Here is an 18,772-nt window from a genome sequence, read left to right on the forward strand (position 1 = left end):
GAATAATGGGCCTAATAGTTGAATACTTCATCAGATAAATATATACTGAGAAGGTCCTTGGAATTCGGGTTCCTTTAGGGTCTCTGGTTCTAAATTGTCAGCTGGATAGAAATGATTTAAAGGCTTAAACATATTTTAATGTATGACTTCCTCAGTTGTGTAATTAATTCCCTCGATTCCCTGTGATTTTGTTTTCTCTAGTTCAGAATTTTTGCCTTTAAATTAGTAAAATGAATTGCATGATGGGATCAGCTGATCAATGTTGAAGTACCGATCTCTCACCTTTGTTTGTGTGTGTGTGTGTGTGTGTGTGTGTGTGTGTGTGTGTGTGTGTGTGTGCTTGCGTGCCTACAGAATTGTAGGCTGTACGCCACGAAGCACCTGCGTGTATTACTGCGCGCTAACGTGGAGTTCTTCAGCAACTGGGGTATCGAGCTGCTGGTCACTCAGCTCCATGACCGCAACAAGAACATCTCCATAGAGGCCCTGGACATACTGGATGAGGCCTGTGAGGACAAGGTGGGAGATCAGCTACAATACGGATTCAATTGCCAATAAATTCTAGAGGTTTCTATTTTTTTAATATAAAGAGATGTAATGAAGTGTATTGAAGTGAGAAGCAAGTATATCGAAGTCAAGTGATCTGACTCCAGCATGTTGGAGTTACTGGTGCTGCATCTTAATTGGTTAAGTCTTGTACATTTTTTTTGGGGGGGGGGTTACACTGATACCTGCATTTTGATCTTGCCCTAAAATCCATGGCGAATTCATCCATGCTGCTGATTCAGGTTGACCTTTTTCTTTTCAAACCGTGAAAAAGCAAGGATTAAAACACTTGGGGGCATGCTGTAATAGGTAAATAATCAATGACAAGGTGGTGTGATGAAGTAAAGGTACTGTTACCACTCTTACCATACTGTTAGGAAGTCGACTGTCTTCCTATAACAGCGTATAAAGTGTTTACTCGTCTTATACCACAGTAATTTGCCAATAATTACAATTACAAATAAGTATTCATTTGTATACATTTTTTTACAGTATGAATTTTTATCCATTTATAGCTACCTTTTATTTTGTAACGTATGCAAAACAAGCTCCTTTTATCACTAACGTTCTAGAAGCTATAAACAATTGTTCCTTCAGCGAAAGACATTTTCTGAAAGTTTCAGGTTACAGCTTCGCCTCTGGCTGTTGCAAAGTGCTGACACTAGAGACTCCTCCCATAATTAAATAAAATTCTCCTTACAGAAAAACCTCCATCATTTTAACACACCTTTTTTTTTTTTTTTTTTTTTAAATATATTCATTCATTTTTGTAGTGTATCTGCCATTCATGTCCCTTTTTATGGGTTGCTACTATAGAAATAGTGAAACGTTGGAATATTAGAGTGCGTTAATGTAAACCTGTAATCTTTACAGCTGCAGTACTTTTACAGGTGCCGATGTTATAGAAGATGAATCCGCATCTTCTGACCAATCTTGTGAACTACTTTTTGTGTTCTTCAGGCGAATCTTCATGCACTGATTCAGTTGAAGCCGGCGTTGACTCACCTCGGGGACAAGGGTGTCCTCTTGCTTTTAAGGTAAGCTGCGGATCTGTTCATGTATTCAGCAGCACGTGTTGGTGACGGAGTTCAAACGGGAAGAGAATCCCCTCTTGCTGCCGGAACTTTATTACTATTATTATTTGATAAAGTCTGAGGACTTTGCGAGTGAAATTTGATCTGCATTACACCGTTCTCAATAACAGCGTTGTGCTGCTGAACTTAATAAAAGAGAGCGCCGTTTCCTTCTCATACTCGATCTGTCCTTGTCTCTCCAGGTTCTTGTCCATTCCAAAGGGTTTTTCCTACCTCAACGAGAGAGGCTACGTCACTAAGCAGCTGGAGAAATGGCAGAAGGTGCTTTATCTCTACTGTTGTTTACACTTATGATATTTAAGGGACTAAACCTCAGACTAAACTTTTTTGTTAAGATCTGACCAGTAGGAAAACATTTTATATGGTTTAAAAAAAAAAAAAAGCAGACCTTAGTAGTTGTAGTTAAAAAGGTGGCTTTACTGAGAATTTCTGAATACAATTTAAGTTCTTAAAAATTTAAAAACTTAAATTCTGTGGGACATCCACCGTATATAGTATTTAGAACACATTAATATAAACCTGTGATTTGCAGCTGCTGTTATTGAAAATGAATCAACACCACCTGACCAATCAGATTTGAGAATTCAACAGTGCTGTGGTATATTTAACGTTGTCATAGAAGGAACGATTGGAGAATCAGTCAGTCGTGTGAATTAAAGCTTTAGCTTCGTCTTTTTTTGTTGTTGTTGTTCTAGTCTAGTCTTTGAATAATCTCAAAGTTGTAATTCGCATTGTAAACGCTTAAATAAATAACAAAAAATGATTGAAGAAATTGTTCAATTTTGCTTTGATGAGTGAAAGTAAACCATTGAAAGTCGCTAACCGTATACCGTGAATCTTTGTTCTGCTCAGGAATATAACCTCAAGTATGTGGATTTAATAGAGGAGCAGTTAAACGAGGCTCTCACTACATATCGTAAACCAGTAGACGGGGACAACTACGTACGACGGAGCAACCAAAGGTCTATACTCCCCCCCCCGTTTTTCTTTTACTCAGAATTTCCTCCTCACTGTTGTTCTAAAACATTGTGGTTTAATTCGGTTCGCAGGTTGCAAAGGCCAAACGTCTATCTTCCTGTGCATTTGTATGGTCAGCTTGTGCATGATAAGACGGGCTGCCATCTCTTAGAAGCTCAGGTGAGAGCAGGTTTTTGCTAATGAAATTTGACCTGTGTTCATTAACTTTCCTTTAGTGCAACATTCAGATTTTTTTTTATTTATTCCCCCCGACAGAATATCGTACCCGACCTAAGCTACACTGTGCGATCCCCGGTGCTGGACACGTGGGAAGGCATCAAACAACTTAAAGCTGCTCTCTGGGCCTTGGTTAGTACAGTTCTCCGACATGGGGTGGCCGGGGGGCGGGGGGTGGCGGGGAGAAAACAAACATAGTTGGAAAGTTAGAACTGTTGGTGCTGATCGTTCTGCTTGCGTCCAGGGTAATATCGGCACGTCCAACTGGGGTCTGAACCTGCTACAAGAGGAGAATGTGATTGCCGACATTGTGGCTCTGGCTCACCACTGTGAGGTTCTCTCCATCCGCGGGTACGTAAACAGTAAACTACACTGATAGTGTTGTGTACGATTATATAAGTTGTTTCTATCCTTCAAGCCCAACTTTTGTTCCTGGTCTCTTTCAGGATATGTCTGTATGTACTGGGTCTCATCTCCAAGACAAAGCAGGGCTGTGAGCTGCTGAAGCTGCAGGGCTGGGACGCGGTTCGACACAGTCGTAGACAGCAGTGGCCCGTGGTACCCGACGAGGTGGAGCAGCAGCCCCCGCCTCCACCCACCCTGCTCTCGTCGGTTCCCAGCACCCTCAGCCTCAACTCTGAGTCCACCAGCTCTAGACACAACAGCGAAAGTGACTCCACCCAGCCCAGTAAATGCTTCTCTAACTCTTCCCTGGCCATTAGGCACACATTCAAGCACATTAAGCACAGTGATTTATTTATTTATTTATTTATCCCTTGTTGCTGAAAGTTAGGGTAATGCATTTGTGGCATTATATACCTAATCAAATTTTATTTGTGATTCAGCCCCAAAATAAAATAACTCCCTAATGTAATCACTTTTAAGATCTATTTAATTGCATCAAGATACACAACTGATATTTATATAAAATAAATAAATAAAAAACTCAGGATACAACCATTTCAATAGGGCGTCTACTTGAAGATGCTAAAATATGAAATTATTTTGATTTATTTTGGCTTTTTTTTTTTTCAAACAACATAATTCCCATAGTTCCATTTGTGTTACTCCAGAGTTTTGATGACTTTATTATTATTCTAAAATGTGGAAAATGTGTGTGTAAACTTTCGACCGGTAGTGTATGTTAGGTGACTAATTTGCATTCAAATATGTAAATGCTATAAAAATGTCATTCTTGACCTTAAACCTGTCTAAAAGTACCTATTGTTTTTAGATGTAGTGTTTTTGATGCATGTTTCTACGTTACAGGCATGTACATCATGGATGATGATAAAGATGGCTCTGAGCTGTCTGAGGAGCAGCCACTGTACATCAGGTCCAAGCTGCTAAAGGACCGCAGCCCCTTCACAATCCTGGCATCCAGCCGCTTTGTGCGCAACCGGTTCCTCATTTCTATCTCCGGAAAGAAGCCGCGCAGCACTAGCGACCCTAAAGGTAGCAGCAGTGGCAGCAGCAACAGTCATAAAGTGTTCGTCGAGCCCAAGACGGGAGGCCTGAGGAGGAACCGCACGGTCACGGAACCCTCTGTGTACTCCCCAGGTCAGGGGGATGTGTTCAGCCCGGAGTTTCCTGACCTGTCCAAGAGCCCGTCGGTCACCCTGGAGCAGCAGGATGGCATCGGGGAGACCGAGTCCCGTCTGCCACGGGTTACAGAGCGCAACATGGTGGTCGGAGACATGCAGCGCGAGCAGACCAGTCGTGAGAGGCTGGCAGGTGACGGACCTACCTCCGGAGGCGGGACTCAGTTCAAGAGCCGAAGCCAAAGCTTCAACACGGACACGACGACCAGCGGAATCAGCTCCATGAGCTCCAGCCCGTCCAGAGAGACGGCGGCGGGCGCCACGGATTCGTCCACCATCGACACGGACTGCGTCAGCCTCAGCACGGTCGTCAGCGCACAGACCATCCGAACCCTACACTCGCTCACCCCCCAGTCCAATCACCTCCCCCTTTCCAAATCCAACTCGGTGCTCCTGGTTCCACCCGGCTCATCTCACACCCTGCCGCGCCGGGCGCAGTCTCTCAAATCGCCCTCTGTCACTACCATCACCAGCCTGACGGACTGCAGCTTCATGTACACGAGCCCGAGGGATGCGCTGGGCTACGCCACGCTCAAGCGGCTCCAGCAGCAGCGCATCCACCCGTCCCTCTCCCACAGTGAGGCGCTGGCTTCCCCCGCCAAGGATGTGCTCTTCACCGACACCATCACCATGAAAGCTGGCAGCCTTGACTCCAGACTCACACCGAGAAGGTCTGAATGTCCTTGCACATCTTTTTTTTTTTCTTTCTTTCTTTTTTCCCTGTATAAACCTTTTATACTAGAAATTTTTCCTCGCTTTAGCACCTATCCTAAGATTTGGAATTTTTGTATCAATACTTTTAACTGGATTAAAAAAAAATTTTAAACGGTCAGTCGGCCATTATATTTATACACAGTCAACCGTAATTCTATTCCTCAGACACACTTCCCGGATTTTTAAAGTGTCAGGCCACCACCAAGGCTTATTATTGTGCTGTATTTCCGATTCAGTATCCTGTACTTCATCTGAGGCACAGTAAACGAGACGCACTCCTCAAAGAGGATTTTGTAATAGCTTTCTCTTATTAAAAACGAGAGTCTGCCTTTCTGTAGTGACAATATAACATAAGAAAAGAAAGAAAATAATCCAGTAGATCCAGCTGCAAGGCAACACATAGGTTTATATGATTGGAAACGCAGAGACTTGTGTGGCAGATTCTCCACATAAACAGATTTAATCATGTGTGCAATCAGTGGTATGGGGAGGAAGTTTTCTGTGCAGAGATGTTTATTAAACGTTTCTAGAAGGAGTCTCCACTTAAGTCGTTGCTTTGACAGGCAGCAACTTTCAGCTCGAATCTTCAGCGTTGAGGAATTTACAATTTCCTGGTAACTTCCTGTTGACAGAGAAGTGAGGGTGACGAGGGAATGTCCATATATAGCTTCTATAACACGAGTGATGACGGGAACTTGTTTTGTGAATGTTCCACAACATCAAACGTAACTACAAATGGATAAAAAGTACAATGAGACGTTCTTTAATAAATACAGTTTTTAAATAGTTATCGAACTGCTGTGATATAAGAGGAATAAAACGGATTGAGGAAATGTTGTAATAGGAAAATAATCAGCTTTGGATGGTGACTGTAACTCTGCTTTGCATCAGGCCGCATCTCGCGAACCCATTGTTATTTTTCCTATAACGCCATTCCCCATTCTGTTTCATTCCTAACTTATTCAGTGTGGTGTTGCGTTGGAGCCGCTACAAACCATTCCCTTTAAAGTGCACCTATTATGGTTTTTCAAATATTCCCTTTCATGTAGTGTGTTATGTAGCTGTTTGTGAATGTAAAACGTCTGCAAAGTTTCAAAAATCAAAGCGCACGACAAAAGGACTCCCAAAAGAAGGAACCGATTCTGAACAGCCGAAACGAGTCGTCAGTGATTCCAGACTTACTTCCTGTACACACCTACGTGGGATTGTAACAAAAAGCCCCGCCTCTGGTCTTCATTGTCCGCTCGCTGACCGACGGCGCTGAAACTCGTTATGTTAGTGGGCGTTTCCTTTTTCCCCGACACGCGCTGAAAGAGGTAGACCAATCACAACAGACTGGGACGTCTGACCAATCAGAGCAGAGTATGATCTCTGAAAGGAGGAGTTTTTAACGAATCCTTTTGTACGGATCATTGAACGAGTCATTTGTGACACTGGGGGGAAACAAGGTAATGGTGTGGTTTAAATTATGCGCACGTTAAAGTGTTTTTTTGACCTCGGATGCAGGTAAATCTATTGTATGGGAGCTTTAAAACAAAATTAGGCACGTTTCAAAACCATTATAGGTGCGCTTTAAAAGCGGACTGATCTTTAAAAGTATTCGTTATGATTAAAAATATTTTGAGCTTAATTTGTTTGATGAAAATAAGGTTAAGAAAGGTTTATTGATGATCGATGGAGTTCAGCACATGTTGGTGCCCTCAGACTTCACTTGTAAGGGAGCTTGGAATGAGTGAACCGTTCTGTCTTTAGCGTAGGGGAACATGCCGAAATTCCTGCTCAGTCTAGTTAAATATATAGTATACTAAAAAGCTAGGATATTGCTTCATAGGTGAAAGAATTGATTTTTAGACGCTCTGTGTCCCTGATGTAAACCCCTTTGGGACGCGACTTTGGGAAATAACGAACTGTTTCTGATGGTCCCTCTCAGGTATTCTAAAAAGCGCTTCAGCTGTCTGGGCCAAGGCTCAGGCGGGCGTCGTCGCCGATCTCTCCTCCCACGGCGAGTGGATCACCCCGGGAGCTGGCAGCTCTCGTTCATTTGGAAAGACCGGTTCTGTCCTTTTTTTTTTTTTTTTTTTTTTTTTTAAAGGGGGTGGGGCTTGGGATTTTCACCCTTGCCTCTGTGCAACCCTAAAACCTGCTTAATGAAAAGTGCTTGGACCCCTTTATCATCATCATCCCTGTTTCTGCCCTCTTAATGCTTCCTCAAGCCTGCAGACAAGACAGTCCGTCCCTGCTTATAATCTTACCGAGCTAGTATAGAAGAGCAACTGAGCAGACCTTTTATCTTGTGACATTCCTACAGAATACGTAGTACAGATGATCAAAGTTAACCCTGTTTTCCCTGTAAGCTTTTCCACACCTGAACGCGTAGCATCTGCCGACTTTACCAGCCCAGTGAATGTTTAGTAGCTGTGGTAGTCTCCTGAGTTAGATATTCCTAATGTAAACAAGCGATTACAAAAACGGCGATTGTGTAAATCAGGTATTAATTATTTCAATCAATTCTCTCCCACCTTCTTTCTCTCTGTACTCTTGATGTTTCTTTTCTGTCCCGGCATTGACTCGGTTCCTCTGTGTGCACAGGTTCCTGAAGGCCCTGAGCTTTGCGTCTTTGGATAAAGAGGACCTGTTAAGCCCCATCAGTCAGACAACGCTGCATCGCTCCTCCTCCGTGCGTTCCATGGTGTCCAGCGCCACCTACGGCAGTTCGGATGACTACATCGGCCTTGCTTTACCCGTGGACATCAACAACATGTTCCAAGTACTCAGACATTTTCTTATTCGCATTCTTTGTGGCTACCAAGTAGGACTGCACGATACTGGCTAAAATGAGCTGGATAAAATTATGGTGTTTTAATCATAATTGTTCAAATTTGTTTGGACAAAACGAAGACAAGTCCCCGTGAATGTGCTGCTACTATAGAAATAATGACATTTCAGAACAAGCACATCTAATTCAGTCCTGTGATTTGCAGCTTTGACCATTGAACGCAGATATCTGGCCAAGTGGGATCTCATTTAATCCTTAGTTATGATACAGTGCATTAACTTGTCATTAAGGTAAGCTGATCCTTTGTTTCTGTGCTTATAGATAAAAGATGCACCATATTTCCAGAAGAGGACTAGCCCACCTTCAGAGGACAGATCTGCTAAGTTCTTCTCTGGAGATTCTGATGGTAAAATAAACCAGAAAACAAAAATGCATATCTGCTGCTGATCGTGTTAAACCTACACTCATGTGACACGTGCACCATTTTCTTGACCCCCCTCTCTACCGACAGGTTGCGATGGCTCACGGCACGGCGTCCTGAAGTCTCAGCTCAGCATTACGGAGCTGATGGCGGTGAGCCGAACAGATCAGCAGCAGCTGCTGGGCTCAGAGGAGACGGGTCTGCAGGAACACACAGAGGAGAACTGCCTCTACTGCGTCGGCTGCAAAGTGCTGGGCTGCAACACACACACCCCCACACAGAGCCGCTCAGGTGAGCCACAGCATCAACTTAGAGTCTTTTTTGGGGGGGGGGGGGGCGTACATTTCTTGAAGAGAATCAAATATTTTGATGAAACGTTCTTCAGGATGCCGTAGTTTTTTGGGGTTTTTTCCATTTACAGTCGTAATTTAAACACTGTATGACTCTCATTTCCAGACTTTGCTGATGCTTCATACTCGGAGTGGTGCAGTCAGCCTGTGCACAACCACCTCGAGGTCATGCCCCACTCCAAGTTCTCCGGTGTGTCTGGGTGTAGTGACGCCGTGTCTCAAGGATCTGCCGGAAGCACCCGTAGCACAGAGCTGGTTCTAGGTAAGACTGAGGGTTTTACAGGCATGCTTTGTTTTTCTTTAACCTAATTTAGACCAGGTTCTTTAATAATTTGGTGTGCATGTCTCATAGAAGAAATTTCTAGTAATGTAAAGCTCAAATACAGATTCAGATTCAGAAACAGCTTAAACACTCATCACATGCACGTGAATTGTTGGCAATGGCTGGGGTAAACAAATCATCTGCAACCTCATCAGGTAACACATCGAATTTCCTTGGCTCTAAATCATATTTTGAATCTGACTTACTTGCATGGTTCAGTCTAAAGTCGATCCAGCCGAGTGTCTCAAACGTCTGAGCTTTGAAGACTCTCCTCGTTTCGTTCCTCTTTTGCTACTTAGTGACACAGCCCGTAGCGGGCTTTCCGTTTATTTACATAAACAAAATCGCACCTCCACTCCTCTCATGTCCTGATGTTACATGAGCAGCAGTTTGATAACATGTACTAGCTTCATGTTTCACTGAAGCCTCCCTCAGTGCCTGGGAGCCTGGTTGTGTCATTGGGAATAAAAATGAAACATAAAAACGTATTCTCTCTGGCGCCGAACGTTTTAATCCATCATTTATTATAAGCGAGAATAAATAAAAATGCCCTGTCCATTCTGTCTCCATGTTAAATGCTTAAAAATATGCCAGAGTAAAACAAAGATGAGGCCCAATTAGCTCACATGACAGTGCTAGGATATCGCAAAGAGATGTAAATTTAATAAACCTTTTCAGTCAAAATGGTGATGTAATGTTTGTCTTTATAATTCTAACGTTTTCAACATGGATTTCAGTCACGGATGAGAAGCAGCCACTGCATCTTTTGACAGGGGGGAGAGTAACACCGTTCCTCCCACCCAGAGAGCATGGTCAGTTTTGCTCCCTTGGACTCCTAGGAATGGATGTATAATTGTTTTTTTTGTTTGTTTGTTTGTTTTTTTTGCTCGAAAAGTCTTGACTTTGTGTAAATAGCTGGTACTGTACGAGGCTGTATCTCTGTACGAGTTTGTGTTTAAACGTCTTGCGTTAATATGACCTTGGCTTAACTTTCAGGCGTTAAGACCATTCCAGAAGACGCTCCGGCCTGCAGAGTTCTGCTAAGGAAAGAGGTGCTGCGGCTGGTCATCAACCTCAGCTCATCAGTAGGAACCAAAGGCCATGAGACAGGATTGCTCACGTAAGCAGATACTCGAATTGTACTTGCACAACACTCTCCTGTTCTGTTTACAGTCTTCTGTCTTATTGTACTTGCTTTGCAGCCATGTCGTTTACCTAATAAATAATGAAACCATATAATCAACAAATCACAAACTCACCTCAGACCACTCTGCATCATGTAGTTTCAAGAAGACTTATCCGTGGGATTTCCTTATCCCGTTTTAATAGAAGAATTTTTATATGTATGTAAATATATATATGTGTATATGTATTATATATATTTTGTGTGTGTGTGATGATTTTGATTATTCTGAAACTTTTGTGCGGGACTAATGCTCAGGTTTAATCCCTCTTTCCGTCGAACACACCTACAGGATCAAGGAGAAGTTTCCATATGCGTTTGATGACATCTGCTTATACTCGGAAGTGTCACACCTGCTGGCCCACTGCATGTTCAGACTCACCTCCCGGCGCTTCATCCAGGAACTGTTCCAAGACGTTCAGTTTATTCCGGTAACCTTCCTCAGAAGTGTGCTTTGTAGCACAGCAAATACGCTTGAACCGCATGTTTATTTTTTAGTTACACGGAAACTTTTTTCATTGTTGTCTCTTTCATGTCCCGCAGCTTTACGAGGAAGCCGAGAGCATTTTGTCGATGCCGTCGAAATCGGTCACGGTAAATTCTCCACCGGAGTCCTGATAATATCGTAAAGCCTGTGCTTGCTGTTACCCCAACCCCACCCTTCTCCACCCAGACCTCCTCATTCATTTTCGCCTGGCCTGGCCGAGACTTTATGAAAGACGGAGGCAATAAGAGGTAACGTTGGATGGAATGTGGAGAGAAGAGACAAAAACGCTAGAAGGATGAAAGAGCGTCTGAAGAATTTGTCTGTGGAGAGGGGAAAAAAAAAAAAAAGAATCGGTACGGCGCGTTTAAGAAAAGATCAACGGAAACATACTGCCTGAACAAAACAAAACAAAACAAAAAAAAGCCTGAAATCAAGACAGAAATCTGTTTAAACTCTGGCAGTTGGAGTTACAACCAAAATATAGCTTTTGACTGACAGTTATGCGTGTAAATGCACTGACAGTGTGGTGACAGTAAGAAAACAAAAATCCACTGAAAGCTGTACAAGATGCTGATTTTTTTTTTTTTTAATAATTATTATTATTATTATTATTATTATTTCTGTCTCAGCTCCTGACGGTGGTCATGAACGCGCTCGGATATGGACTGAAATAACAAACGCATGTTTGCTCTTCTTCCGTCTGGATCCCTCAAGTTTTGATTTTAACACTACAAGATTGTGGTTTGTATCACTAACTTAATCCATGTATATAAAGAAAAACGCAGCGAGCCTGTAATTGAATTGTTCATCGAAACAGACCCTCAGTTTTTGATCCACGGCCACACGGCCACACGTGAGACAATCATCAGTTAAAGATCCAACCATCTGTATGGCAGTACCCACCTTACCTTAACCCACATTTCTGCTACATATTAGGGTTGTACCATTATACAGCACTGAATTCTGACTGGTATTTAAGCTTAAACATGCTCATGTCACCCACAGTCTGGATGGTTCTGGGAAAATTACATGTAAAGTTAATAACATTAATTCTCAATTCACTGGAAAACATTGGGAAACCAATGGTGGCCTCGATTTCCCAAATAGCTTTTCCAGGTAAGGCTGCTTATTTTCATCCATTTCATCCATTCGCTAGGCATCAGTTGTGCTTTCTTTGGCTAGTTTACAGCTACAACTCTCACGCAGGTCACTCTGTAGGTGTACGGTTACTGACTGAAGCCTGTCCACTCCACATTTGTATTTTACAGGGTTTTTAAACTCTTCAGTGTCACTGCTGGATTGAGAAATAGCCCAACAACCAAAAATCTTCATCTCCAGTGCTGTGGTCAGTAACTGACCCCGATTGAAAGGCATACCACCCTCTAGTTGTTTATTTTCCTATAACAAGAATAAAACAGATCCCTCTTATACCACAGCATAATTTTTTTTTTTTTTTATGAATTGAAGAATGACATTCTGTGTTTTAACCTTGCCATGTTGTAGTGTAAACTGTCCTGTTCTGACCTCTGTCCCGAAGACTTTCTCATGCTGGAAAACTTTACCTCTGTCTGTTACAAAGCGCTGACACTGGAGACTCCTGCCATAAATGTTAAAGAAACATCTCCTTATAGAAAAGTCACCATTTCAATGAGTCTACGCATTTTTATGGATTTGTGATCATGTATTTTATATAGAAAGTGCATTAATATAAACCTGTGATTTTTTTTTTTTTTTTTTTTTTTTTTTTTTTTTTTCAGCTGCTGTTATAGAAAATTTATCAACACCTTCTGACCAATCAGATGCAAGAATGTAACAGGGCTGTGGTATAAAGGGTCATTGACACACGTTGTGTGTATACAAGCTTTAGTCTGTCACTGAAAACCTACAAGGTGACCAACAATGTAGGAGTGTGTAATAAAGTTGCACAATGCAATGTATTTAAAGGTAATTAGGACATTTAGGAGTTTACTGCTGTACTGAGTCTCCTCACAAAAACGCTGTGGTAGTTGAGACGTCGTCTGCTTCCTGCAGTTTCTACTGCAACTTTACAATTCGTTTGCATTCTTAAAAGTGTCAGTAATAACATCGGAAAGGAGTGCAAAATTCAGGTAAATTCGTAGCAAATTCAGTGCAGTTTACCGATGCCACGTGTTTTCATTCAAAGTGACTTGGGGGACAAGTATGAATCAGAGTGAAGTCCAGACTGCTGGTTTGTTTGCTGGTTATCTGAGGGGAGTGTTTGGCCGAATACTTCCCCATAAATACAGGTAAACAAACAAACAAAAAAGATGAACGAAACTTAACCAGGAACAAATAGAAATCACAAGCCAGTGCGAAGTAAATGATTAGGGAATTTGAGAAGCGGACCGAGATCACCTTGCTCAGACGCTCTCGGCCCCGAGTGTGATTCTCACCTGCGCTCACGGAAGAACACACCAGGGGTCCGATCAAATTGATTAAATGCTGCAAATGTGAACACACCTTTTTTTTTTTTTTAAATTGAGCAGTCATGGACAGAAGGTTTTTCTAAGGACTTAACTGTTGTTACCGGTTGATTTAGGACGTTCCATCTCAGTTGCGTGAGGAGACTCAGTCACAGTAAACTTTCATGCAGGTCAGACGTTCAGGATGCACAGCAGTACACGATCAACGATTTTAACCTGTAAAGCTAATGATCAGGTATTGGGACTTAAAATTTTCTTTTTAAAAGAGTCACAATATCTGTCTGAGAGCTGATGCACCATCTTCTGGAAGGAAGCTTTCACTGGGCTGTTTTAAGATTTTATATTTGACAAACTCTGAGGAGATGTTTAAGGGGTTTTTTCCTTAGAGTTCAACAGCATCACTGGTCTTTTTTTTTTTTTCTTTTTTTTTTTTGGATTTAAAGCTCCCAAATCTATCTTCTGGTCACTAACATGTTGAGTTAGTGGAATTTCTGTCCACTATCATCAAATGTAGTCGATAATAAGTGCAGGTTTGGTGTCCACGTTTTGTTTCGTTATTGAGGCTAATGTAGCTAAATGCATCAGATCGCATCATGCAGACTCACTTGTCCGCCTTGTCCACAATTGCATTGGAAAGATGAACAACGAGAAACACAATTGAATTTGTATATTCTAATTGACTAATGTGCTGCAGAGAGTTGTATGCATCCCTTTTTTTTTCTTCATTCGCTCTCCCACTAAACCCTCCAAAGAAAACCCACAATTCAAGACCATCTTCCGTCTCTACTCTCTGCCAAATGTATACAATGGTCTGATACATTTCTATTGATTAAGTTTAGTTGAAAATCAATTAAGACTTTTCTGACAAGCACCTACACTCTTTCCGTTATAGCACCTGTAAAGTCGTTCTACCAGTTTGTCATACTGCCAGAGCTTTTAAAGGGTCTGTGTGTCCATCAACGTGGAGTTTTTCTATATGAAACGGTTCCAATGAAGCTAGAACTCTTAACGAACCAAAAAAAAACCCTCAAGTTTTATCCGAGTGTTTTTTTTGGAGTAATAAGCTATAATGTGTGATGATGATGACGATGATGCGGCTCTTGCTAGGTTAACTCCGATGCTCCTCAACCATTTGAACACCTTTAATCCTTACTTTCAATGCTCTGAGCTTTTGCTTTAAAGGGACTGTTTGGCAAACATAGTGGGTGAGCAATGAGACATGTTTGAGCCCCAGAGTTTACTTTAATTCTGGACATGGACAGAATATGCAATACACAAATTCAAAAACGGAACTATGTACACTTTTTTTCAAACTTTGAGACACAGGGCTTAGGGAAAGTATTGATACCAAAATGTGCAAAGTTGTCCAAGATGGCCGCCTCCGAACAGTTCTGCGTTCAGCTACACTGTGAAGTTTTGTAGATTGCCGTAAGACTGCTTTCACACTTGGCATTTGTTTTCTCAACTTCTAGTGTACGTTTTACGTGTAATCCTATCAGAATGTGGCTGCCTTTTTCCTTTTTGTTCTTTTTCTTTTGGGTCACAGCGGAGCTTCCAGACAATGCCATGTGACGTCCAATCAGATCAGGAGTTGGGGGGTAAACAAGAAAAACAAACATGGAGAACAAAGTGCTGGTGAGGGGGGAAAAAAAAAAAAGTCTTGTTAGTGAGTGAATTGTTGCCGGTGTAACTAAAAATAGCAGCATATGTATGTTTGGGACATTCACCGGTACATGATATGATGTCCAACGTAACTGTGTTGCATGCGGTTATGCAAACGGCTCAAATTCTCTTGATTTTCTGCCTCCAAAGCTACAGGCAAACAGCCTGCTCATCGTCAGAGTTACACCAGTCTTTATTTCATCTGCATTACTGATCATAATAAATCTGATCTCGTGAGCAGCCTTGGGCTATTTAGTGAGTCATTACTAGCTAGAACTGGTAAAAGTGTTGTCATGTTTACAATGTGTTGTGAGAGTCACTTTTTTTTCCATATCAGCACAAAAGGCACTCCAGCTAGTGTGAAAGCAGCCTTAGTCCATTCGTGTCCTAACACAGCAGCACTTTTTTGTTTTTGTTTTTTTTTTCTTACTTTTTTTTTTTTTAATGGCCGTGGTGTGAGGCTGATATTTACACAGAATATTTGTGCAAATTGTAATAAAGCAGCAAAAGTCAGACAACAAAAATGTCTTAACTGATATTGATCATTTTTTTTTTTTTTTTTTTTTTAATTCTTATTCTTATTATTCCTTTAAAGCAGGTCCACAGCATTTGTCCTGGCCGTTACATACGCATGACGCAATAAATAAACCCACTCATGATGAAGCCACAGCAATGCCTTTTCTCATTCTGATCTTTAAGCTGTTCATCAGATAAAGGTTGATCGTTTATTCGCTTAAGACTTTATCTGTAATTATAAAAATTCGAGGTATTGAGAGATATACTTTTATTCAATGTGCCTGTTGATTCCGAAAAAAAAAAAAAAAAATCTTTTTGGTGTCATAATTGGTTTTATTGAAACAGTGATGGATTTGTTCGCTTCTTGGCTGGACCAGTCATGCTATTTAGGCAGCTTTAATTATTTCGCCTTATATGTATTTTTTGTATTAGCTTTAGACTTAATCAAATTGTCACAGCTTTTTCTTTTTTTTTTTTTAATTTATTATAGATCCTAATAAATCAGCATCTTTATCTGCCTTGGCTTTTCCCGCAAACACGATATTTTATTATTATTATTATTATTATTATTATTATTATTGTTGTTGTTTCTGTTTCTTTTAGATGCATTGTAAAGAAGTTATGGCTCTAAAATGACTGGCAATAACAGCCCATTCTTGTGTGGTTTTGAGAAGCAGCTGAATTATTTTTTTTTTTTCTTTTTCTTTCCTTCGTTTTTTTTTTCTTCTTCTTGTAAATATGTGTATGTGACAACCTCCTATCAAAGTGTATAGACTAATTAGAGACGAATTTGGATGAACCGAGGCTGTTTGATAAAGGCATGAAAATGCTGGGGATCCTGTCACAGTGCTGATTTTCTCCTTTGTCAATCTCAGAATTGTGTGTGTGATCTGTTAACATTTATTAACACGCTGCCACTCCTCATCTGAGCATGTGAACATGTGGAGCTCTGCCAACTGATTCGCAAGAAAAAATGATTGTTGTTCTTCATCAGTGCTCATGATCCATGTCGCCAGTTTCCCCAAATAATGCTGGTACTTTAGTGCATGAGTCATTTTTGAAGCATGGTCAGCACTGGTGGTTCGAGTGCCACTGAAAACACGACGAATACTCTGCTATTTTTCATTTCTGTGACTGTATTCTTTTCAACGGGGTGTGTTCTCCATCACCATTCACACCGAGTAGTTGGAACGGTCTCAACTGTACATCTGTGTCATGCAAAAACAAAAAAGTTGCACCTTCCATTCTTTCATTTATATATATATATATATTTTTTTTCTTCTGAAGTGCACTCATGAATTTTCAGAGCACTGTATTAAATTTATTAAGAACCATTTAATATTGAGATTGCAGAAATGGATGCAAAAGAAGTGTTATTTATATTTTTCCTTGAGGGAAAAAAAAAACCGTGTCTCAGAAAAGTTGTATATACTTGTAATGTTTTCTTTTATTTTCCCTAATTGTGGTCTCCCTTGTATAGTTCAGTGTTTGTTTTTTGGGCATTAGAAAAAGAGCCTTGAGAAACAATCTTATGAAAGGGATGCGTTGTTAATAAAAACAAAAACAAAAAAAAAACCAAAATGTATATTAATTGTGTTACCTGTGATTTTGATTACTTGATTAATCAGTCTTCTGATCACCTGGTCCTTACCTGGCCCACGAAATGAATTTTTAGAATGTGTGTTCGTTTTGTGGATGTTAAAATTAAAGAAAGTGCTGTTCTCTGTTCTTCCTCTAGGGGGCAACACAGAAACGATCTCAGCGCCATAAAATTAGTGACTGACAAAATATAATGTGCTAATGTACTTTTTAATTAGCAAGCTAAGACTTTGACATAGGTATAGCCTATGAAGTCCATTTCAGTTTTAAGTCATAACACCACAGAATGAGGAAAAGTTCAAGGACGAGTGATTACTTGCATTGGTCACTGAAATTTTTTGTTTGTTTTTTGACAATTATAATGTTGCCTGTTACGTAAAATGAGTTCGACACCCCTGCAATACAGCATGTGTTTTAAATAAGAGCATGTTTTTAAAGCTCTCCCAGTGTGGTGTTTTACTAATTTCCAGGCTCTGTGCCAGTGCCCTTTTTTTTTTTTTTTTTTTTTTTTTTTGGGTGTGTAGAATTTTCCAAATTCTGAATATTTTTTTAACCTATCTAGAGACCCTGGGTAGTGTATTCGACTGTTCTCGGTGTGACCTCTTCAGCCCGCTCCCACAGTTTCTGTTCATACAGGTATGCCATAAATCCGCTGGTATACTTCTGTAAAATATAAACCAAGTAAAATAATTAGGGCCTAAATCAAATATTATTGTGGCAGAGGGGGCTTGGTCGAGCATCAGCTGTGGACGGAGAGGAGGCGGGTTGAACTGGCAGGTAACAAGTGATTCCCACCTTGATCTTATTGGGCTTACTACTACTATTACTACTACTACTACTACTACTACTATCAGGGACTGAGCAAGAGAGCATGTCCTATCTGGTGATCTGGCCGCTTTTGGGTTCATATCGTTTTTTTTTGTTGTTGCTGTTCTGTTTTGTTACGATACAAGTTAGCACTGCTGAAATTCTGCCAATGTCCCGAGTCTTTACACACACGCACACAGTTCTACAAGTGTGAAGAGGTGCTTCTTAGAGTGGACCCTGAGACGGAGAATTTCCTGAATGACACAATTGTCTAGCATCACGATACAATTTCAACTTCTGTTCTATGTTGTTTAACACATCTACATATAAATACCAGGAAATATAGCACATTTTGTATTAGACCACAACAGGATATTCACCCAAGGCACAGCTCCAAACTATGGAGGCTGTCTGAAACAGCTCACCATCATTTGCGATCTCAATGAGTTGATCCTCTTCATGTACTGGCATGGACGATTCAAGGGACACGTGTGCAAATGAGTCACGGACCCATTCCTTTGCAATTCTTGAATCGTTTACGTTTGGGAAATAACACTCCAACTTGGTTGACAGCGAAGCTATGTGATTGCAGAGCAGCTGGGAGAGAGAAGGCCCAGGTTCTTTCTTTCCTAAGTAGCAATACGATGTTGGAGACATGTCAAATGTGCCCCTTAGCACTTGCCATCCCCATAGTCGCAGCTTGGCTTTGAATACAGACCCTTTTTGTCTGCCAACATAAAGACAGTAGTCATTCGTTGTGGGTGGTACTCAGGTGGTAGAGCGGGTTGTCCACTAATTGTAGGGTTGGCGGTTTGATTCCCAGCCCACGTAACTCCACATACTGAAGTGTCCTTGGGCAAGACTGAACCCTGATGGCTCTGTTACCATTAGTGTGTGAGTGAATGGGTGAATGAGAAACAGTATAAAGCGCTTTGTAGAAGGTTGAAAAGGGGACCATTTTTTGTTTATTGAAAGAAATAACAGTATGTGTTTGTGTTCATTTAAAAAAAAAAAAAAAAAAAAAACGCATCAAACATAAGTCCTGTTACCCCTTTT

At 41.0% G+C, this 18,772-nt stretch overlaps 1 protein-coding gene across 7 annotated transcripts in view; it reads left to right on the plus strand.

Moving 5' to 3' along the window:
* rictorb (RPTOR independent companion of MTOR, complex 2b) overlaps positions 1-18,066 on the plus strand; it is a 37,511-nt gene extending 19,445 nt beyond the window's left edge. For 2 of the 7 annotated variants that reach the window (XM_053648149.1, XM_053648152.1), the window contains 16 exons: positions 355-519; positions 1,507-1,583; positions 1,823-1,901; positions 2,493-2,602; positions 2,690-2,777; positions 2,874-2,966; positions 3,079-3,185; positions 3,281-3,522; positions 4,104-5,106; positions 7,739-7,916; positions 8,247-8,331; positions 8,437-8,637; positions 8,803-8,958; positions 9,756-9,830; positions 10,015-10,138; positions 10,494-18,066. In XM_053648149.1, the coding sequence (XP_053504124.1) occupies positions 355-519; positions 1,507-1,583; positions 1,823-1,901; positions 2,493-2,602; positions 2,690-2,777; positions 2,874-2,966; positions 3,079-3,185; positions 3,281-3,522; positions 4,104-5,106; positions 7,739-7,916; positions 8,247-8,331; positions 8,437-8,637; positions 8,803-8,958; positions 9,756-9,830; positions 10,015-10,138; positions 10,494-10,830 (3,120 nt within the window). In that variant the 3' untranslated portion in view covers positions 10,831-18,066. Of the gene's footprint in view, positions 1-354; positions 520-1,506; positions 1,584-1,822; positions 1,902-2,492; positions 2,603-2,689; positions 2,778-2,873; positions 2,967-3,078; positions 3,186-3,280; positions 3,523-4,103; positions 5,107-7,079; positions 7,152-7,738; positions 7,917-8,246; positions 8,332-8,436; positions 8,638-8,802; positions 8,959-9,755; positions 9,831-10,014; positions 10,139-10,493 lie in introns of all 7 variants that reach the window. The other 5 variants (XM_053648153.1, XM_053648155.1, XM_053648151.1 and 2 more) reach the window with 4 other exon arrangements.
* Positions 18,067-18,772: the final 706 nt, after the last annotated feature.

Source organism: Ictalurus furcatus, chromosome 18 (genome assembly GCF_023375685.1).
Source record: "Ictalurus furcatus strain D&B chromosome 18, Billie_1.0, whole genome shotgun sequence".
Lineage (NCBI taxonomy): Eukaryota > Metazoa > Chordata > Actinopteri > Siluriformes > Ictaluridae > Ictalurus > Ictalurus furcatus.